This window comes from Capsella rubella, unplaced genomic scaffold (assembly GCF_000375325.1).
Source record: "Capsella rubella cultivar Monte Gargano unplaced genomic scaffold, Caprub1_0 scaffold_1, whole genome shotgun sequence".
Lineage (NCBI taxonomy): Eukaryota > Viridiplantae > Streptophyta > Magnoliopsida > Brassicales > Brassicaceae > Capsella > Capsella rubella.
In genome coordinates, this window is record NW_006238923.1 from 4,101,383 (window position 1) to 4,122,801 (window position 21,419).

At 37.0% G+C, this 21,419-nt stretch overlaps 8 protein-coding genes across 11 annotated transcripts; 3 read left to right on the plus strand and 5 right to left on the minus strand.

The window, feature by feature from the left end:
- Positions 1–132: 132 nt before the first annotated feature.
- Positions 133–3,207, minus strand: LOC17899369 (GPI mannosyltransferase 2). 2 transcript variants are annotated; one of them, XM_006303923.2, is made up of 8 exons: positions 2,601–3,207; positions 2,411–2,516; positions 2,102–2,194; positions 1,792–1,987; positions 1,287–1,465; positions 977–1,206; positions 693–865; positions 133–603 (listed from the first exon to the last, which is right to left on the minus strand). In XM_006303923.2, exons 1-8 carry the CDS (start codon positions 2,932–2,934, stop codon positions 439–441), a joined length of 1,476 nt encoding a protein of 491 aa, XP_006303985.1. In that variant the 5' UTR covers positions 2,935–3,207; the 3' UTR covers positions 133–438. The 2 variants fall into 2 exon arrangements, with proteins under 2 accessions (XP_006303985.1, XP_023644869.1); XM_023789101.1 differs by lacking the exon at positions 2,411–2,516 and having other exon boundaries at positions 2,102–2,172; positions 2,601–2,744.
- A 242-nt stretch (positions 3,208–3,449) lies between these two features.
- Positions 3,450–5,878, plus strand: LOC17897614 (25.3 kDa vesicle transport protein). The gene is made up of 6 exons (XM_006305534.2): positions 3,450–3,548; positions 4,254–4,474; positions 4,809–4,969; positions 5,070–5,216; positions 5,363–5,439; positions 5,583–5,878. Exons 2-6 carry the CDS (start codon positions 4,287–4,289, stop codon positions 5,664–5,666), a joined length of 657 nt encoding a protein of 218 aa, XP_006305596.1. The 5' UTR covers positions 3,450–3,548; positions 4,254–4,286; the 3' UTR covers positions 5,667–5,878.
- Positions 5,879–5,889: 11 nt separating this feature from the next.
- LOC17897788 (pentatricopeptide repeat-containing protein At1g11900) lies at positions 5,890–7,693 on the minus strand. Its single transcript, XM_006306199.2, has 3 exons — positions 7,614–7,693; positions 7,427–7,521; positions 5,890–7,033 (listed from the first exon to the last, which is right to left on the minus strand). The coding sequence occupies exons 2-3, from the start codon at positions 7,499–7,501 to the stop codon at positions 5,990–5,992; spliced, it is 1,119 nt and encodes a 372-aa protein (XP_006306261.2). The 5' UTR covers positions 7,502–7,521; positions 7,614–7,693; the 3' UTR covers positions 5,890–5,989.
- An 89-nt stretch (positions 7,694–7,782) lies between these two features.
- Positions 7,783–9,373, plus strand: LOC17900579. The gene is made up of 2 exons (XM_006303764.2): positions 7,783–8,088; positions 8,723–9,373. The coding sequence occupies exons 1-2, from the start codon at positions 7,806–7,808 to the stop codon at positions 9,103–9,105; spliced, it is 666 nt and encodes a 221-aa protein (XP_006303826.1). The 5' UTR covers positions 7,783–7,805; the 3' UTR covers positions 9,106–9,373.
- Positions 9,374–9,662: 289 nt separating this feature from the next.
- On the minus strand, positions 9,663–13,661 carry LOC17898275 (aspartic proteinase A1). Of its 2 annotated transcripts, none has more exons than XM_006303890.2 (14): positions 13,568–13,661; positions 12,377–12,726; positions 12,232–12,292; positions 11,981–12,075; positions 11,774–11,886; positions 11,513–11,681; positions 11,351–11,390; positions 11,158–11,222; positions 10,952–11,065; positions 10,786–10,850; positions 10,491–10,647; positions 10,276–10,395; positions 10,091–10,179; positions 9,663–10,000 (listed from the first exon to the last, which is right to left on the minus strand). In XM_006303890.2, the coding sequence occupies exons 2-14, from the start codon at positions 12,719–12,721 to the stop codon at positions 9,916–9,918; spliced, it is 1,518 nt and encodes a 505-aa protein (XP_006303952.2). In that variant the 5' UTR covers positions 12,722–12,726; positions 13,568–13,661; the 3' UTR covers positions 9,663–9,915. The 2 variants fall into 2 exon arrangements, with proteins under 2 accessions (XP_006303952.2, XP_023644867.1); XM_023789099.1 differs by having other exon boundaries at positions 12,377–12,733; positions 13,568–13,612.
- A 2,561-nt stretch (positions 13,662–16,222) lies between these two features.
- Positions 16,223–17,664, plus strand: LOC17897199 (wall-associated receptor kinase 5). The gene is made up of 3 exons (XM_006305270.2): positions 16,223–17,039; positions 17,258–17,299; positions 17,420–17,664. The coding sequence occupies exons 1-3, from the start codon at positions 16,223–16,225 to the stop codon at positions 17,548–17,550; spliced, it is 990 nt and encodes a 329-aa protein (XP_006305332.1). The 3' UTR covers positions 17,551–17,664.
- A 408-nt stretch (positions 17,665–18,072) lies between these two features.
- On the minus strand, positions 18,073–19,494 carry LOC17897840 (putative pectate lyase 2). Of its 2 annotated transcripts, XM_023790303.1 has the most exons (5): positions 18,996–19,494; positions 18,802–18,953; positions 18,624–18,727; positions 18,387–18,525; positions 18,073–18,294 (listed from the first exon to the last, which is right to left on the minus strand). In XM_023790303.1, exons 1-5 carry the CDS (start codon positions 19,492–19,494, stop codon positions 18,073–18,075), a joined length of 1,116 nt encoding a protein of 371 aa, XP_023646071.1. The 2 variants fall into 2 exon arrangements, with proteins under 2 accessions (XP_023646071.1, XP_006303602.1); XM_006303540.1 differs by having other exon boundaries at positions 18,802–19,494.
- Positions 19,495–20,466: 972 nt separating this feature from the next.
- Positions 20,467–21,185, minus strand: LOC17898600 (stigma-specific STIG1-like protein 3). Its single transcript, XM_006305706.2, has one exon. The coding sequence runs from the start codon at positions 21,096–21,098 to the stop codon at positions 20,676–20,678; it is 423 nt and encodes a 140-aa protein (XP_006305768.1). The 5' UTR covers positions 21,099–21,185; the 3' UTR covers positions 20,467–20,675.
- Positions 21,186–21,419: the final 234 nt, after the last annotated feature.

Here is a 21,419-nt window from a genome sequence, read left to right on the forward strand (position 1 = left end):
GTTTTTTTTTTTTTGTCTTAAACACACATCTACTATGACAGTGGACACTCTAGGCCTAATAGGCTGTTTTTTTTTCTTTTTTACTTTGGCCCAATAGGCTGTTATAAACAAGAATCTTTGAGCATTTTGAAATCAAAGAATCAAAATATGAGTGTATTTCATGGGTCAAACAAGTTTTTACAGCAGTCGCCTCAATGGCAATTCTTTTACAAAACAGCCAAAAGAACATATCAATGTCTTGCCAAATGAGATCACAATGAGCACTGAGCACAGCAAAAAATTAATACTAATTGGCTAAAATCCTGCAGAAACAACAAAACCGGTTGGTTCTCTACATGTACATGACTTGAGATGAAGCCGGTAATTTTTTCGTTGGGAAAGTTAAACCCACATATCGTTACTCTGATAAAACACCAAACTGCTGACAAAACCATGAATTCAAGTGAAGGGATAGAAATTTGAGAAGAGCAAGGTACCAAGAAGGATATAGGCTGCACAATATGACCGTATCAAGTATCCCCATTTATTATGTTTTGGAGATGCAATCAGATTCGATGCAAACCAGTAAAGAGGTGGGCTTGCTGACAAGAACCGTGTTGCAACCTGTAATAACCACAACACACACGTGAGGCCAGTCTCAGTGAAACCTTAATCTCATCTAAAATTCTGTTTATGCCACTGAGGATTGTAACCTGAACATGCATGATGAAGAAAGCAGTGGTTGTCATTAAACCCAAGTGTACGATAAACGGGAAAACATCAGCTGAAAAGTATCCTGATTTTTCTGGAGAGCTGGATTCTGAAGCCGCTTTGGTCACAGTGACATCCTTCTTACTAGGTTTCCGCTGCCTAATGTCACGATTTCCTACTCACGGAAATAGAGAGGATCCATCAACGTTTTAAGTTTGGAATTATTATACAACATAACGAAGAAAATGATACCTTCATTTGTTGAAGATAACGAAGAAAATTATACCTTCATTTGTTGAAGATTTAACACTTGTTTCAACTGCATCATTCAGAGAATAAAGCCTTGCAGCAGATCTCTTTTCTTTCTCGGTAGCTTGAAACCCCAGTGAAATGAAAAGTTCAGGCCGAGACTTCATGTAACTCATAATTGAACACACAGCTAAAGAGAGAATTGGGGATGCAAGCAGAAAGTTTGGGAGCTGTTTAAACTGAAAGTATTTAAGGAAACCTACTCCCCTGTCAGGAAAAAGGAGATAACTGCTCAAAATCAAATATAAGAAAGAAAACTTGCATATGTCTTTGTTGAGAGTACTTACCAATAATGACTTTGAATGAAGTTGTATAGCAAAGGTATCCTTCCTTTGCACCAAGGCCTCATTTCATCAAGCGTATGTCCATGACAAATGTTATAGTATCCATATGCTTGAAACGCGACAAAAGGAAGACAAATGCAAACGCATCTAAGAAATCCAGCAACCAAAACCTGTATAGCCAACTGGGTAGCGAGACAAATCATTCAGAGATTACATGATTAACCAAGCAGCTGCTCTTTAAGAGATACTAAATCAAGAAAATTTTCCATTGCAGCCTTAAACTAAAGAGGATATCAATAGAACAGTAAAGTCAGAATCCATATCAATAGAACAGTAAAGTCAGAATCCATTAAAAATGTATGAATAACCTAAAAAGATTGTTCTAGTTTATCTTTTTCTATCTGGAAGGATCTAAAATGTAAGAAACAGAATGATCCAGACAAAGCATGCTACCAACAAAGTCCGATGTCGTAATATCTGAAAGCTGAATGAAATATGTATAACTTACATAAATGCGCCTTTTCTGATATAAAGCTTCATATGCTTGATGCATCGTCTGGAAACAGATATAACCAGCATTAAGAACTCCATTGGACCTTGCACAGCCAGAGAGTGCAAACCAGAGAACGGCTACATTGCTGGTACCAGATAACAAGTGATACACGCCTCCAATAGAAAAAAGAGCATACAGACTTTCTGTATATCTGGAAGTCACAAAGCAACAGTTTGGTCTTTAGTTACCAATTATTATTCTGATAAGACTGAACATTCTCACTTTCAGGAATCGAACTTAAGAGATCATTGCTTAAATACATTACATTGCCGAATAAAATATGGACGCTGGGTTGAAACAGAAGATAATTGAAGCTCTGAATGATGCCTCAGTGTCCTTCAAGATAATAACTGAAACCCTGTTAGCAACGACTGGTGTAAGATATTTCTAAATCGAGGATAGCAAAGACAAGTACTTACCAATAAGACTAAGAGAAACTCGGACACCAATTACAAAAAGTACAGTTGATTGCCTCTTATACACAAAATGTTAAGCTTGTAGAGCTCAAAGGACTCATGACTCAGACTCATTTCCAGACACAATAATCGATTTTGGATGAATGTCAAAGAAGTACCTAAATAGATAGATAGCAGCAAATACGAAGGCCAAGTTGCTGACAATGTAACCAGACAGCACCATCACAGCTCGAAGACCAATCAATGGAACCAAAGGCGCAAAAACTGAATCCAAAAAGAATCAGAAACTATGGTAAAAAATACAAGAAAAAAACAGGGAATCAAGTGGGTAGATCTAAATTCCAAAACCTGTTCGAGAGAGAATCGAGATGAAGAAAGGGAGCAGAGGCAAAAAGGCGTAAGTCTGCTCATACTCATACCCACACTCCGTGATTCGGAGAAAATACACGCTGTCCCAAACAATGCTGTTTTCAAGGGATCTCGAAGCTGCATTGGCTACTAGAAGGGGAGGAGGATCTTCTTTGTGATACAAGCATGGAGGATTGAGTGCAGCAGATGTATCGTACGGCTGGAGTAAGCTCCGCCATAAAAGAGTTAAGAGCAGAACCAGGAGCCGTGAGAAGATGGCGTATTTGATCAAAATGCTTTCTTTCCTTGATTTTGATTCCATGGTATTCACCATTGATTACGAGCTCTTCTCCGAGGATAAAAGGGCTCGTCTTTGCTAAACACGAGCTGAAATTGAAGACGAATCAATCTGAATAAACAAATTTAAAATTACGATTTCTCATCCAAGGAAGAAACTAGAGGCATAGATATGCTTCTCGATGGCACAATCCAGTGACAAAACAGCTGATGATTTGTGTTGTTGAGCTGAGCAGAGAAGAGAAGGAAACTGAAGAAGTGAGGGAAGGCTCGTCGGAGAAGGAGGTCGGATTTGATCAAAATTCGAACCTTCTAACTCATGTAGAGAGTTTTGATTAGTCAGAGCCCAGAGGGGCAAGTCGCCAGTTTCAAAACGCCAAACGTGAGAGGAGACCAAACGCGCCGCGTCATCAGGACATGTCAACAAAACGCGTCACGAGGCCAATCACGTGCGGCCGGGTAACGCAGAACATAGATCGTCATAAATGGTAAATTCGAAAGACAAAAAAAATAGAATAATAATAATAAATAATTGATCCCATTGATAAACCCTTTAATTAAAAATTTTACTTCTTCTTTCCTTCGATCATCGTCTTCCTCTGGTTCTCAGATCTTTCAATAGAGAAGAACCAATTTGAATGCTCGTAACAGGTTCGTTCAATCCATGTTCAATTGTAATCCTCCGTTGTATATGTATATAGTATGGAGAATTTTTGTTTCAATTTTGCTATTTTATGAGATTTGCTTCCGTTTGGGATCGAAGCTATAGGACGTTCTGAAGATTTTACCTGGGTGTATAGCTCTTGGATCAATTTCGTTTGCAATCTGTAAACGATTTTGTTCTGAGATCTTCGATGTCTCTTTCGAATTTAATCTTCGATTTATAATTTGTCAAACATAGATTCGAATGTGGAAACATAGGAAATTTTGTGATGGAATTTTGAATTTGATTTTCACTGAAACTTGATGTGTTTGTTTGGAATTGGATAAGATGATATAATATCTTTGTGGTGAATTGTCACATTGTGAAATTTGTAAGCTTTTGAATTTTGTTGTATTACTCAAGTTTGAGTTTCTTTGAGGTTGACGTTCTCTGCTGGAATTCTCATCTCACGTTTGACTAGTTCAATATCTGATTTTCAAATAAAGATAAGCTAGTTTGAACACTCGTTGTTGAAAAAAATCAAGATTTTTCTATCTTCTGTGCTGTTGTGTGTGTTTACAGACCCAAAGTCTTAGGCATCTGTGGTTAAGTTACCTGCCTTACATCTCCAGTGTTAATAATAATGATTGGTCTTTTGTTTCTAGTGAGTTGCAGGATTCTTATTCTTGTTTTGGAATTTGTGACTATTGCAGTGGATTTACTATAGGAAAAGGAGCAAAGCAAAGATGGTGAAAATGACTTTGATAGCTCGTGTTACTGATGGGTTGCCTCTAGCAGAGGGACTCGATGATGGACGCGACTTACCAGATTCAGATATGTATAAGCAACAGGTCAAGGCTCTGTTTAAGAATCTTTCCAGAGGTCATAATGAGGCTTCCAGAATGTCCGTTGAAACTGGCCCCTATGTTTTCCAGTATCCTTAACATCTGCTTTTTTCCTCATTCCTTATTAGTTCATTTTCTGCTTGCAAAAGTTTGTTGATTGGTAGATATATTCCCCCTGTAAAGAAACTTGGTAGGTTATTTACATCATTAGAAAGTTTACTTAGATTTTGCCTGCATATAATTTTGCAAAGTTTTTCATTCACACTTATGACAGCCTTGTACATCAGGTTCTGTCTTATGACACGTTTTAATCCTCTTGCATCATGTTTACATCTTCTTTTTTTATATTTGTATGCTTTTACTTTAGAACTAAGGTGAAAGAGAGAACCAATTATGTATGCTTCCTTAACCAGAATACTTTAGTTACATCATAGAAGGACGTGTTTGCTACTTGACAATGTGTGACCGCTCTTACCCAAAGAAGCTTGCTTTCCAGTACTTGGAAGATCTCAAGAATGAATTTGAACGTGTCAATGGGCCTAACATTGAAACAGCTGCTCGGCCTTATGCCTTTATTAAATTTGGTATGTGCAGTGTAGATTTTCTTCTGTATTCATTCAGTATATTGGAAACATACCTTCCTGAATTCACTCTTTCTCCCCTTTACTTTTTTTTTTTTTGTAGATACATTCATACAGAAAACCAAGAAACTGTACCAAGACACCCGCACACAACGAAATATCTCTAAGTTGAATGATGAGCTCTATGAGGTTCATCAAATAATGTCGCGGAATGTGCAAGAAGTCTTAGGTGTTGGTGAAAAGCTAGACCGTAAGTCCCATCCATTACTTTTCCTATGATCATCAATTAAGCTTTTAGAATAAGGAGAAATGGAACGATAGTTTTGCGTTCATTATAATCAGCTGAGCAATATTCTTATCATATACCATCTCATCTTCTTTTCTTTCTTAATACAGAGGTCAGCGAGATGTCGAGCAGGTTAACATCTGAATCTCGTATATATGCGGATAAGGCTAAAGATTTGAACCGTCAGGTGAGTTTGCTTGTGTATACCTTTTATTACACAATGCAACATTGATCACACGGTTATGAGATGCTCTCATTTCTTGTGATCATGATATATTATAGCTCAAATAGTTTGCATTTAACTCTAAAACATTGGATTTGGTTAACCAGGCTTTGATCCGGAAATGGGCACCAGTAGCAATTGTGTTTGGTGTAGTTTTCCTTCTTTTCTGGGTCAAGACCAAGCTATGGTAAAAAGGAGGAAACAAAGGCTATTTTCGTAATTTAGCAGACTTCTCCAGACATATATCGACCTCCCAACCGCGGACTCAAATCTCAGATGCCAGCACCAAAATATCTTTTTCTTTCAAAGAGAAACTTTGACACATTTTGTACTTTTGTAGTATGCAGACTTTATGAGACTGGTCTTATTTCCATCAATTATACTCTTCAAACCTTCATTGTCAGTTTCTCAGGCTTCTATAAATTGAATTAGATCCATAACTAAACTATAACAAATTGTGTTTGATTTCATAAATATTTCTAACACAATCTAAACAGTTTAAACAGGCTATATTTTAGTGTTTGTGTGACCGCAAGTGTCTCTTGAAATCTAGTGGACCTGCCAAATCTGATGAAGAAGTGTTCTTCAACTCATCTGAAAGCTGCAACGCCCTCTGAAAATCTCCTGACTTCTTCAGACAATCAATTAGTGCTCGGTAGACATAAACTGATGCTCGAATTTGTCTTTGTTTCATCTCATCGAAAAGCCTCAACGATTCCTTTATGTTCCCAGACCGACCCAAACTGTCTATCACCGCAGTATAGCTAAGCAAATCAGGCTTTATACCAAACTGAACCATTTCGTTGTATATCACCAAACACATATCAAATCTACACGCTTTCCTCATCCCGTTCAGTACCGTGTTGTATGTAATGATGTCTACGGATACATTGCAATCTTCCTTCATGGATGACAATACACCCAGCATCTCATTCACTAGTCCAGCTCGTCCCAAGATATCCAAAACCGAGTTGTATGTGATCACATCTGGTTTACATTCCCACTCTTTCATCTGCTGAAGTATCATAAGAACCTTATCGATCTGTCTAGATTCAGCAAGTGCAAGAATAATTCTGTTCAGTACTATCAGCCTACATGGGAGAGAAGACTCGGATATTTCTTTGAGAAGAGTCATCAAATGCATGCAATCATCCGTGTTAATGAATGCTCTAGCGAGGTTGAGATAACAATCTGAACTCACTGGTTCCTTACCTGGCGAGACCAGTAGCTCTCTGAAAATTCTACAAGAAAGCCTGATATCGTTCTGCTCACCTGATGCTGCAAGAAGGTTCTTGAAAACCGAAATAGGCAAGCATATGTTCTTGTCTCGTAAGGACTGCAATAAGTCATATGCAGCAGAGACATTTCCATCTCTTGTATACTTCTCAACAAGATCCATATAATCGATTTTGCTGATGATCTTCGAACCACTTTCACTATGGCCAACCATCTTCTTCAAGAGTTCTTGTTCATCTTCTTCTCCTGTGTTTACCGAGGAGTGCATACCGGAGAGCGAGCAGCTCCTGCTCAAATCAACTGGAGCTAACACCATATGTTTCTGCAATGCCAAAACACAAAGAATCAAAAATTGCAATAACAGAAACATCTGGTCTTTTAATCATCACCAACTTCCATATACAGCTATGAACAATGTGAATCGAATTCATCCACTGAATGATGATATATGACTTGGAAAAAGAAATGACTTTCTAAGTTCCACAGATGACAACGAAAACTAACTTCGTAATCTAACACAAGCTAAAGCGTGGAAGCTCCAAAACTACAAAACGATCAGACTCGGAAGAACAGCAGTGATTCACAATTTCATATCTTTATCGAATCAAACCAAACGTTCGTAGAGCTTTAACAATCAACAGAGTGAATCATCGAAATATCGAATCGAACAAAATATGAATTACGAAAAGGGTTGGGGAATATTTGGTATCCATACCATAGAAGTAAATGAGCCTCCATAGATGGGGATTCTCTTAACAATCGACCACTTCATCATCTTCTTCCGTATCATTCTCCAGAGAGCTTGCAACACTTTCAGGTTTTGATTTTTTTAATCGAATTGTTTGGGTTAAGATTACTCATTAATAAATATCGAGCTATTTTGTAAATAAGCTTAAACTTACGGGGCTAATGAGAGAAATCAGCAAATTTTCAAAAGCAAAATGTAATTTGACAGCTTATTTCCTCGCAACTTCAACTTTCCTTCTTCGTATTTTCCGACGAGAAAATTTCTCAAAATCCCTGGTTGGAATTTTTATTTCTCGGAGAGATTTTCAAAACCCTAGACGCTCACATTCGCTACGAGATCAACCACGATGCAGCAATTACTCTTCGCTGTTGTGCTCTTCGAGGTTGTTGTGATAATGGCGCTTTCGTTCAAGACGCCGATTCGGAAGCTGCTGATCATGAGCTTAGATCGTGCCAAGCGTGGCCGTGGACCTGTGGTGATTCAGACTGTTTCGGCGACGGTTATCGTACTTCTGGTGGCGAGCGTGTACAATATGATGGGGATCCAGAAGCGTTGGATCGAGGACGGTGCGGTGAATCCTACAGATGAGGTTATAATGGCTAAGCATCTCCTTGAATCGACTCTCATGGGTATGCTCTTTCGTTTCTTTTCTTAGATCCGGTTCCCTCTAAGAAGTCTGAACCAAAATTACTGTATCTAGTACTGAATTGGAGATCCATATATTGTTTTAGAAACTCTTCAATGTTTTTGATCATTGTGCTGGATCTTCTTACTCGTGTCGCTTGATACTTGTACCAGGAGTTGCTAAATTTGTTGGTTTAGCTATTGATATTTCGATTAGATTGATACTCAGTATCTGGAGTTGCTAGAGTGTGGTTTAACTCTTGAATTTTCGATTAGATTGATGATACTCATATCTGGAGTTGGTTGAGTGTCGGTTGGTTTATCAAATTGGCTTGAGAGGGATCCATATAGTCGCAGAAGCTTTTATTATTGAAATTCAGCTTTTCGGGTTTCAATTCGAGCCTTGGAACTATGTGTCTTTTGCTTTGCTGGTAAACTTTGGTTGCTAGTGTGATTGTTTATCTCTTTCTACTCCTTTGATTCAACCTTGTACATTCAAATTTGCTCTGAAGGGATCGATATAGTCCCATAAGGTTTCGATATATGGATTTTGGCTTTTCCAATTTCAGTTTGGTTTCTTATGTGCATTGGAAGTTTCTCTTCTGCTTTTGGTAAACCTCAGTTGGTGTTTTCTTCCAGGTGGTTTGCTATTCCTTGGACTAATGATAGACAGGCTACATCATTACATGAGAGAACTACGCATAAGAAGGAAGACTATGGAAGTTATAAAGAAGGAAGGAGCGTTATTGGAAGGTGTAAAGGCCAGAGGTTTAGATGAAATTAAAACCTTGAAAGAAGAAATAATGTCGCTTCGGAAGAGGCAAGAGCAGCTGGACTCTGAGCTGGAAGCAAAGTCTAAAGAAATCCGTACAGAGAAAACCAGTGCAGTTGCTCTCCAAAAGCAATCTGAAGGGTTTCTTATTGAGTTTAACCGGTTGCTTGAGGAAAACCAGGATCTTCGAGAGCAATTGCACACTGTGGATTCAAAACTTTCGCGTTCAAGCAGCAAAAAGAATACTTAAGAGACTCTACTGCAACATTTTAGAATCTGTGTGATGCTGCCAGTTGAATATATTTGTTGAGTTTGATATCGGAAGCTTGGGGTTTGGTGTTATTGCATCTTGTTAACATGGAAAGATGATGGGGAAAGATCAGAAAATACAAAACAATGATAGGTTTGCTTCTTATTTGAGTGTTAGTCAAAGTAGAAATGATCAATTCTTCTACACTAGGAAAATGTAACTGGTTCGTTTTACAACAAAAACTATTCGAATTGGTTTTTATTTCCTACCATATAGATAGATAGGTATACAGTCGCTGCAAAGTAAATTTTTATACAAATTCTCTCAAGTTCAATGACTTATTCATTCAGACATTTGTCTTGATTCCGAGATTTCCCGAGATTGCAAGCTTCTTATCTGTGGATTTAGGGTCATCACTATAAAGACAGAACATTTCTCATTTTACGACACACCAATTCTCATTCTCAATTGTTCATATGCTATTACGTTTTAAGTTTTTTTTCGAAAATACAAATGAGATATACCAAATCATTTAATTACGTATGATAATATTACGAGGCATAAACAAAGGAGGCAGGCTTTTTATTAAAGTTTTCACCATCGAACTTACTTAGCAGAAGGTATTTACAAAGCCAATGCCTTCAAAACTACAAAGGCCTTTTTTCGTTAGGAAAGCATTAAAGATAAAGGACCTGCGCCACCATTTCTTCTACTACGACTCAAAGTCTTCAACTCCAGAAAACATACAAACAACACTTGAGACACAGATTGTTCATACTAAAACGATACCCGAAACCAACCCGACCGTGTTTAGACTGCCTCTGCAAATCCGACCTGTTCGTTACCGAAGTCAAAAACAGTGTGGTATTTGCCCATGAACACATCTCCCAAGATCCTGTCACATTTTTATTGCCGTCCACTAGGTTAGAAAAAAGAAAGAAAGAAACAACAAATTGTACAGCGTGTAATAAAGCAAGGGGTTTACCAGAGAGGTCCGCGAGGTGGAGCAACGTCAAGTGCAATAAATCCACTGATGCACTGTGCAGCCGGTCCCTCGCCAACTTTCAGAACATACTGCTCACACAATACCAACCAGTACCAACAGATTAGTAGATGGGGATTATGTTCACTACATAAATGAATAATTTCCAAAACTGTTCAACATCATACCTCCTCTGGAGAAAGATCAAAGACTTTGCCTCCTATGGTTAGTGAAACAGTAGGCATTGTTGAGAGTTGTGCACAATCCACTGCAGACTCTCCCATTGGGCTGGGAAGGCGTTCACATAGCTGTTAAGAATACGCAAAGATTAGATTAATCAGTAATCAACACGATAGTAACTATTGTTTGACAGAAGTATTGAAATGGACATTTAATGGTTTACCTCATTGATGTAGTTCAATATGCGCTCTTGAGTCATGTTCTGCCTCAACTGGCTCTGTATCCACACAACTGCCATCTCACAAGCAGAACATGCAGCATCTCCAACACCATTAGACAATTTGGCGTTTTCTTTGTCCACCACAGACTCAATGCCCATACTAAACAATTTAAAGGTCATACCAAATATCAGCAGATCACAAGGGGAAAAAATCATTCCAGGATGAAGATATTGACTTAATTGCAATGTCTACATATTAGAACTCTCTATAACATTAATGAGACCATCGGAACTTTACCTGACACCACGGGTACCATCGAAAGTACACAAACCAATCTGTGAGCAGATTTTCTTCGGCTGGGTCTGCAACGTGCAAGGAGATTGAATGGTAAACGAAATGATTTGTGCAAATTTTGATTTGTCACACAGATTTTGTTAGCTAGTCCAATATTAAGCACACTGACCTCAGACAAAAGTAAATCCAAAATGGTCTCCCCGTATTGATCTACAACAGTCTTGCACTGCTGGCTAACAACTCCAGCAGCTCCAATAGCATGGTTTATCATGGTGATAATAGGCTACACAGAGAAAAACAAAAACAGAAGTATTACTACAAATACTATTTGACGAACCATAATTATAAGGCTAAAGCCACTTCATTCTTTCTTACCGTTGGACCTGCAAGCAAAGATGTACCAGAATCTGCTATCGCTGAACAGCCATTTTCACAGAACCCTGTATAACAACAGTAACTCAAAGTTTAGAGCCAGCTGACACCAGCAAACATAAATAGCAAAACTTTCTGAATATGTTAAGAAAAGCTATATATAGTATAAAGGATGAGGCATGAATGTTACACATACCAGTGGGTGCGCTGCCAATGAGAACATCACCCATGTCAAACTATAACAAAATATATATATATATATATATATATATATATATATATATATGTATTGCTTGAGTTAGAACAACACTGGAAAACTTCAAAGAAAACCAAGTCAAGAAAGTGATGTATAACAAACCTGCCAGTAACCCTTTTGTGTCACAGGAACATATGTATGCTTGCCCTTGAAATGATTTGGATCAACGCCTCCAAATACAAGTTCACCACCTTCTTCATCATCAGCATTACGGTTAAGCCAAAATGAAAAAACTGGCTCCTTGATAAGGCCTTGTTTAAGCATGTTGTACCTGTAAAAGTAAACAAGGCATCTTGGCATTAGATTAATACTACAGGAGTGTAAGAAACTCAACTTAATCTAAAGAAGAAAATGTTGGCATACCAAACAGGAGCAGCATTTCCAACAGAGATCTCTCGGAATCCAAGACCAAGGATACCATCAAATTTAGCTAAAACAAATGTTATACCAGGCTCCTTAGTTGCCTCGATAAACTCCTGATATGAGATAGACAAATGTTAAGAAGGAAGGTCAACCATATAGAATAAATGTGAGGTAAGAGTGCTGAGTAAGGTAAGATAGATAGTTTACCTGATCCTTGACAACTAAATCGCCAACTGTGACAGCATCGTTACTAAAAAAACCAGAAATGGCACCAGTGCCATAATGAATTGCGGCAGATTTTCCTGCAACAAATACCAGCGAGTTAGTTATAACTTCACAGCATAGATCAGCAGTGCTGTTGCATCTTTTAACAATGGTGGCAAAGATTCCCTGCAAATTAACATGAATTCTAGAGGATACATTAAGTGCAGAGAGTTTCAAATAAAGAGAGAACATACCATTCTTCTCATATGTGCTTGAGCGTGACGACTTGTATTTGGGATGCAAGAGACAAGCAATCTACACAAGGGACACATAACATTTAGTTTTCGTCTAAAAAGTATCTCAACCACAGCTACCAATTAAAGACCAAATGTTGCTTACTGAAAAATAGCATTTTGATGATGGCACCCAGAGGTTAGAGCTTCCAGTGTCGAAAACCACAGTGAACTTCTGAGGTGGAGTACCAATAGCGATCTCACCGTAGTACTGAGCATCTAAGTAATTCTTCAGCGCAACAACATCAGCATCTCCAGAATCTCCGCTGTAACCTCTCAGGGGCTTATCTTGCTTTGAACCAACACGTGCTGCAAGACGGTTTTTGGAATCCAACTTAAGCTTTTTCAGGCCAACTCTGACGGTACCGTCACTGCGCTCGGAAAAGGCAGAGAAAAACAGCAGGAATGACACAACGAGCAAAACAGCAACCGTTGTAGAGTATATCTTCATTTTACCTATTCATTGACACCAAGGATCAACAACATATTAGAATCAAGCTGAAAAGCAGAGTAGCTTCAATACCCACACAAATCAACTATAACTGTCCATTTTGGAGCTGAAACATAAACTAAAATGTAAAAAGTCTAAGTGACTAAAAATAGGTTTACTCAATCCTCCTACAACAGACAACGAAGGACAATGATACACGCAGAAAAAATTGTACAAATCATTTAATTTACTTGGTCTCCCACAATTAGCCAAGAAGCGACAATGTTACACGCAATAAAACTTGTACAAATTATTAAATTTATTTTGGTCTCCCTTAATGAGCCACGAAGCACTAGCGTGGAAGAAAAAAAAAAAAGTTTATACCCTGATTACAACAAAACCTCTAGAAACTTACATCCCCAAAAACCTTAAACCATTTCAACCAGCATCACATGCAGAGCACTGAAGTATCAAACGAAAAAAAATAGCATACAACTTCTCTTCTTAAACAGTGAAACACCATCAAGACTAGAATCGAGAATACTTCAATTAAAACAAACAGTCTGATTACATAATCAAACTAACCTAAAAGACCAAACATATTCAAACCAACGATGAAATGACTAGTGAAACCAAAATTAGCCACAAAAAATACAAGAATCACCGAGAAAAGTCAAATTTAAGCGAATCAACGACACAGATCGTCCAAAAATAGAACTATTGGGATTCGGTGCAACAAAAACCTCATCTAACTGTTCAGAGAACGATAAATGAACAAGATCAACAAAAGAGACTAAAAAGGTATAAAAAGAATCTACGACAAGCAATTGAAGGAGCGATGAGTTTTAACAAAAGAAGAGAGCTCACCAAAGCTAAGCACCAGATTCTCAGAGAAATGAGGGAGAGAGGTGGATTGTTGAAGAAAACGAGAAAGAGAGATGGTTAAATTTATGGTGGTGACTGTGAGGAAGAGGAGGATGCTAAACTAACAGCGCTGTCTCCCATAAATGACAATTACAGGTGGGTCCCACTGTATAATCCCGTCAAAAGAAAAAGAGATATATTTCGTGTGGGCTAATCTTTCGTTTTTAACCGTTGGATTTTACTATAATGAACGGTTTACATGTTGCGTTGACGAATGGATAGGAAGGCCGAACGTATCATGTTTTATATTTAGTGAACAATCACGTGTTTACGAAGTTAGAGTGGATTACGTGCTCTTTTGAGATATTAACCGTTGGATGAAGATGACTTAAATTGCACGGTGTCGATTTGAAGAGTTTAGTTTCCTACCACATTGGTCTTGGATCATGATCATCAATGTACTGCTTATATTGGGCCTATTCGAAGCCCACTTAAATATGAAAATGAAAAAAAACCAAAGCTTAGTAGATAGAGCAAGAGGAGTGTTCTTGACTTCTTGGACATGTTTCGAAAGAAGAATCAAGAAACTACCACACCGTTGCAATAGTAGATACAGAATCTATTTTCATATAATATAGTTTTAAAAGAAAATATTTGGATACCTTGGAAGATCTCAAGCTATATATATATACTCGCCTGCTCCTTCGCGAGTGTAATTACAACAAACATGCTTCACGTACATATCTCTATACTAATATTCGTCATTACTCTCTCCGATCCTCAAAGAATTGATCATTCAACATTGGTTAATCACGATGGATTTGCTCGAAAAAAAAACAAAAAAAGAAGAGACTATTTGGACTTCTTAGCCTCTATTGCCTGATAATATATTCAAAAATGCTCAAATCCACTAATGTCTTTCCGACAACAAGATGATAACAAAAAATAATAAAGGTCAACTATACGTACAACCAATACAGTAACAGATACATTAACTAGCTAGTTTAGTGTCTGCGCAATATGATAACCTTTTTATATAATTCGAATTGCATCTCAAGTAAAATGTTATTTCTCTTCGTTAGTGTAAGCACTTCTTCACTAAGCTTCTGATTCTCCACTTGTAATGTAGCCAACTGCAAAAAAAAAAAATTAAAAATTAAAAAAAAAAAACGAAATAGTTACGTATTATCATGAAACTTAAATTCGCCAATATAGCAACAGTAAATATATTAGTTAATATAGTTAGCCTAATGATCTAACTCTTCCTGCGACTGATGATTACTGTTACCTGTAATTCGGCGTTAATCGCAAGTGAAGTTTGATTCTTTCGGGTTAGTGTAAGCATTTCGTTAAGAAGCTTCTCATTCTCCAATGTTAAAAACTTTAAATCCGCCATCTGAAAAATAAAAACACAATAGTACTATATAATATTGAAAAGAGTTACGAATCAATAGATATTTAGGATCAAGAAAATTTTGTTCTAAGTGAAATTACCTTCTTGGCTTCCATCTTGGAGTTGTGGTATGATCACGGCTGGATCACTATTCCTAGTGTCATCAAGTTTTTTATATTCAAAAAAATCTCTTTATATATAATATTGACATGGAGAAATTTAGTAAACCCTAAAAAAAAGTTAAATTAGTAAAACAATTAATGGATAATAAATTCTCTTCGATTGCTTTCTATCACTAAATCTCATTAAGTTTATTTCTCATAATATCTTAGCCATTTTTTTTAGAAAATAATAAATATAAAATCTGTTGTTGTTGATTTTTGTATAGAATTTGGTTTCTAGCTAAGTTTTACCTTTAAAATAAAAGCAAGTGAAATTACTCTGTATATTTGAGGTTCTGGTACGAAATAGTTTTTTAAATGGTTTTCACTTTTGTATGGATAAGTTTTCAGATAACATGTTATAAAACAATTTTTAATTTATTTATTTTTGACAAAATTGTATCATACGTACAGATCAAGAAAAAAAGGAAAGTTGTATGTAAATATTTCAAAGACTCTGAAAATAGTCATAAAATACAAAATTACAACACATGAAGATAGCCAACAACGTTGGCTTTTTTATTCACTTCGATTACAAAGTTCACAAACTCATATCAGGAAGACAAAAGCTTTGAACCAAGAAAGTAGTCAAATCCTAATTGGACTGAACCGGTTTAGGTTCTTTGGGGCCGTTATTCTCGAACCTCCATGTCCATATATCGTGACGCTCGACTTCACGTCCCACTGAACCGGCAAAACCGGTGAACAATTTATTATGAAGTACCGTAGAGAGATCGATTTGGGTTTCCATCAACGGCTTCTTCGGTTTGCTAAGATAAGCCGGTGCAATCGTCACGATGATCGATTTTTTTACAAGATAAAATTTGTTCTTTATGTTATAGTTGCAATATTAATAACCGTTTTAAAAACAAAACCACGATTCCTCTTGAATATACTTTATACTAAAAAGAAAGAAGACATATGTATTTATTTTCTTTAAACAGAAACCTAAAGTAACTATGTTAACAAAGCACATGACGAGATTGATTCTTAAACTCCTTAACAAGACATTCTAAGCTTACTCAACACTTCACACCAACAAATTATAATGTCATAACTAAGACATGCCCAAAATAATCAACTCAAAACTCCTAATTTTGGACTATGTCTCCACTTCACTCTTACTCGTTCTTCTTCTTCCTTCTCATGGCCATCCTTCTTCAATCAACAACAACATCATCCCAATCAAGTCTCTGCAGATCTTCTTGCGGCAACATTCCGATAAATTACCCTTTTTCCATCGACGACGGCTGTGGTAGCCCTTATTACAGACACATGCTCATTTGCTCCGACAACAACACCAAGCTCGAACTTAGAACACCATCTGGTAAATACCCTGTTAAGTCCATAAGCTACTCTGATCCTCATCTTCTTGTCTCCGATCCCTTCATGTGGAACTGTCAAGACCGAGACAATTTTCGTCCCACTAGATCGTTCAGCATCGATTCAAGCACACACTTCACTGTCTCCCCTCAAAACGACTACTTGTTCTTCAACTGTAACGCCGAGAAAGTGATCGTCGAGCCGAAACCGCTCTTCTGCGAAAGGTTTCCCGATAGATGTGACTCGTCTTGCGATAGTTCAAGCTATCTATGCAGGCACTTGCCCGAGTGCGGCTCTGCTTTGGGATCTAGGGTTTCTTGTTGTTCGTATTACCCGAAAGCCACTCAGTCTCTTAGGCTAATGCTGGATAACTGCGCAACATATACAAGCGTGTATTGGAGGAGTACGGGCGTGGAGAATGCACCGTATGATCAGTTTCCAGAGTACGGGATTAGGGTTGATTTCGAATTTCCAGTGACTATGAAGTGCCTTCTTTGTCAAGAAACGACTAAAGGTGGTGGAGTTTGTGGGTTTAATACGAGGACTCAAGATTTCTTGTGTCTTTGCAAACAAGGCAACGCCACTACTTATTGCAAAGGTATAATGCTTCTTTTCTTATATTTTTGCGTTATAAGTTATAACTATAATTAATCTGTTAACGAATAATGATATTAATGAAAAATATGGAATTACCAACTATTACGTACTATTAGACATTATTATGAGTTCTTTAGATTATAAAAAGAATGTGATTTGAATTAGACACTACTAATTAATAATTATACGTATATTCAATCATTTTGATATATTTTGCAGATCCAAGCCTTGTAAAGCATAAACACGTTGGAGCTATCGCAGGTAACTAAGCAAGTTTTTACTATATGGAATTTTTTGGTCATCTTATTAACATATGACTCTATTATAATACTTGTAAGTTGTGATCACCTGATTTGAACCGGAAATTTGTGTCGCTAACAGGAACAGTGACGGCGGTTTCAGCGGCTGGAGCAATTGGCGTTGCCGGTGGAGTGTACTGGTACGTGAGGAAAGTGAGAGCCAAAGCTCCAGTCACTTGTGGAGTTCAAAGCAATGAGAACAGAATGTTCTAAAAGTACTAATGAAATCATAGTTATACAAAGACAAAAGCATTGTCTCCCTCTTCTTTCTTCTGTTTTGTTCTCTTTTTCTTTTCCTTTTTGTCTTTGATTTTGTGTATACTACAAGTTCGGGATAAATATTTTTGTATATCTTACATATATACTAGTTACTTTTTCGTTTTGGTCGATATGTGAACTGTCAATATAGAAATCTTTTGGTAGGCACCAAGCTAAATTTTTGCAATCATATGAATTTCATATCAAAATACTATACTCTTCACATAGTCGCAACTTCAAATGTTTTAAATTTTATACAAGTCTTTATAAAAAAAAATCTTGAAAGAAAACAAAAAAATATAAATCCTTCAAGATATATAGTAATATGAATTCCGTCCCGGGTACTGAAGAATTCACAAAACGCACCTCAGATACGGGAACTCCGCCTCGTCGTTTCAAAGGAATGAAAAGAAAAATTAACAAAACGTTACATATAAAACATTATATATACTCACATATGTGTATATATAAAAGTGGTTAGCAAATCCTTCCAGAGTAGCAACGGAGAGGACCGGCGGAAGAAGTAAGAGATGGGACTAGAGAGCCGTGGGACACCGGAAACCACTCCGCTCTTTTGTACAACGGCGTGACGGTTCCGTATCCAGACGGCACGAAGTAAGCTCCGTTCTTGAAAACGTCTTTGGACGTTCTCCATTTCCATCTCCTCCAATCATATCCACTATCTATTCTCTTTGTCACCTATATACATATACAAAGAATATTGTAATGATTTTTAATAATGTATTCAACAAAATGTTTAATAACAATATTATAGTTTTCAATGAAGATACCTGTTTTTTGCTAGAGTCATCAGGAGCAACGAAGTAATTGCCTTCACTAAAGATGGTTGGATCAGCACTTCCTCCGATCGCATACATTTGCCATTTTTCGTACCTATTGTTAGCTACGTGCGCATACCCTCTCCTCACCCTGCCACGTCATCAAGACATCAACCGTACATATCCATGTCAACATATTTTTTCCAACTTTGGTTCAAATAAACTAAGTAACAAAGTATATATACTTACCTTGGCATCCTCTCAATGAGACCTGGACCAAAATGGTTGAATGCAATTGTAACTCTCATGATCTTATCCTCCACATTATTGTCATTATGTCCGAGTAACATCACCTTCATAATAACATACCAAATTATCATCAAGTATATTATTAAAACGTTACAATTATGTATATATAAAAACTTACTTTATCATGCTGCGTGAAGTAGTTATTAGAAATAGTGACGGCCGTAGAAGCATGAAGCACATCGATCAAACCATCTTGACACCGAGAAAAGTGACAATGATCAATCCAAATATGTGAAGAATCAAAAATGGCTATTGCGTCACCATCCGATCCTTTCCGGTTGCCAATATGAGTGGGGCTGCTCCGCACCCGACCCGACTTACCCGGTTTACAATCATGGATACTTATCCCATGTATAATGACATGACTTACATGCTGGATCGTTATGCATGGCCCATAAGCAATTTCCACTTTTGCTCCTCTTCCATCAATCGTCTTGTAGCTGTTCATGATGAGTTCGTTTTGCAATACTATGACCATGTCACGTGCGAACGTGATCCATAGTGGTTTGGCTTGGATCACCGCGTGTCTAAGAGTTCCGGGTCTGGGGTTTTCAGGGTCGTCTGTTGGGTTTGTAACCACGTAAACCGACCCGTATTTCCCCCCGACCGCAGCTTTCCCAAACCCTACCGCGCAATCCGCAAGGGCTCGACGGTTATACGCCCAACCAGGGTTTCTACGCCAGCAAGAATCGATGGGATTTAGTGATAGTTTGGGAATGGTGTAAGTGTAACCATTACTGTAGGCAGCCTCTACAAGAGAAGAAGAGAAAGCTGCCAATAGAAGTGAAACTGTTAAGAAAAGAGAAGCCATTTGCTTGAAGATGAAAGGCTTGAATTTCGAACTATGTGTGTGAAAAAAAAAATATATATATATATATATATACACGAGAATACATAGCATTTATCTATTATAAATTTGAATTAAGTATCCAATTTATGTATATATGTGAAAGATGAGAAGGTGGGACACACGGATGGTGCTGACTAATGATATGAAACTATATTAACAATGCTCTTTGTTATAGATAGACGTGGTTGCACGAGCTTAAGATGACGATGGATTGGTTTGACTTTGAGTTTTTATTTTGTATTTGTTTAGTAATCTCACAAGTTTCGGATCTATATTATAAGTTTAATTATATGTTAAACATAAAGTTTAGAGAAGAACTAGTGATTACTAGTCCTATAATATTGAACATAAGTTAGTCGGTAGTCTATGATTCGTGAAAGTTTGGTATACAAAGACACTGCATTTTGACATGCATGGTATCGGCCGACGCCTATATATACAACATGGTGCCAATTATAAGATTTAATTTAATGGTTAATACTTCAACTTGTTTAATATAATGACGCTTTTATTTTAAGACGACGACTGAGAACGAGTAATAATATTTAAGAATACTATATAGTTTACCATTTGAGACGGCAATTAAAAAATCGCATATCAACATTTTTCGAATTGGTACTAAAGTCAACTTCTGTCAAATCCGTACATTTGATATATCACGTTTGACGTTTCTATTGGTATTACAAGTAGAGATGGATGTGATTAGGGTAATTTTAGATTTAAAGGGGAAAAATATGATTAGTAGGACTATAAAATTGATCTTAAGTAGTCAGTGTTAGGTAGAAATACGAGTCTTATAAAGTGTTTCGTGTTAACGACTTGCGACTAAACTTTCTAATTAATTTGTATTACTTAAAAAATGTAAATGTAATAATAAATTCAAATTTTATTCAATAATAATACATTGGATTGTTACATGTATGAGCCATGAGACATGGGCATAAAAATAAAATTAACAGTATAATATTGATGACAAACTTTTACAATACTTTCTATCTTTAATAGCAAGTACTCGACCGTTATTTAATCTAGCTATATAATCTTTGAATTTTGATCTGTATGTATAACATGAATGTAATCCAATTTATAAACCAACAAATTAAAATTCTTTTTTGTAATGACCTTTATACCACAATGTTTCTTTATGCATAGCTGCACATGCCATAGGCACACGATCTCCCTTTCTTGCACTTCTTAAAGCAACCTCCACAGTGTCTCCTATCGAACATCGGGTTTACACAATATCCATTGCAGCAAACCTCAGAGTACTGACAGCTTTTTCCACATCTCCCGCAGTTCAGTTTGTTGGTTCTCAGGTCGACGCACTTCTTACGACAACAATCACGACCTGGACTGCCTTTGAGACGACAGACTTTGGAGCTTTTGTCACATGTCAGTGCTGCACCTATACGTTTCCTACCCTTGTTGCTTGCATTAGCGGCTATCACCCGACCATAGTTGCCATGATGTTTCGCCTCGACCTTTAGCGGTTCGCTAAATGTTATAGCAATGGCTAAGACCATTATGAGTACCATAATGAAATATGATATCCTGAACGTATTCATGATTCTTGTTTGGTGTGGTGTCTTCTTTTAAGTAATTAAAGAAGAGAAATTGCAAACAAAATCTTTAGAATGAGATGTATTTGCGTGTGTTTGTATGTGTATGAATGTTTTTAGGTGAAGAGTAAGGAACGGCGTGAATGGGTATTTATAGACGAGAGAATGATGCATAGGTCAAAGAAAAAGTTTGTTAAAAAATTAGGTGTCTTAAGAAAACTATTTGACTTTTTAAGACTCTTTTTAGTGGAGTGGTCAATTAAATTCGAAGAGTTTATATTTCATAAGTATAAACGAGTTAGGCTCGCGTTGAAGGAACAAACAAAC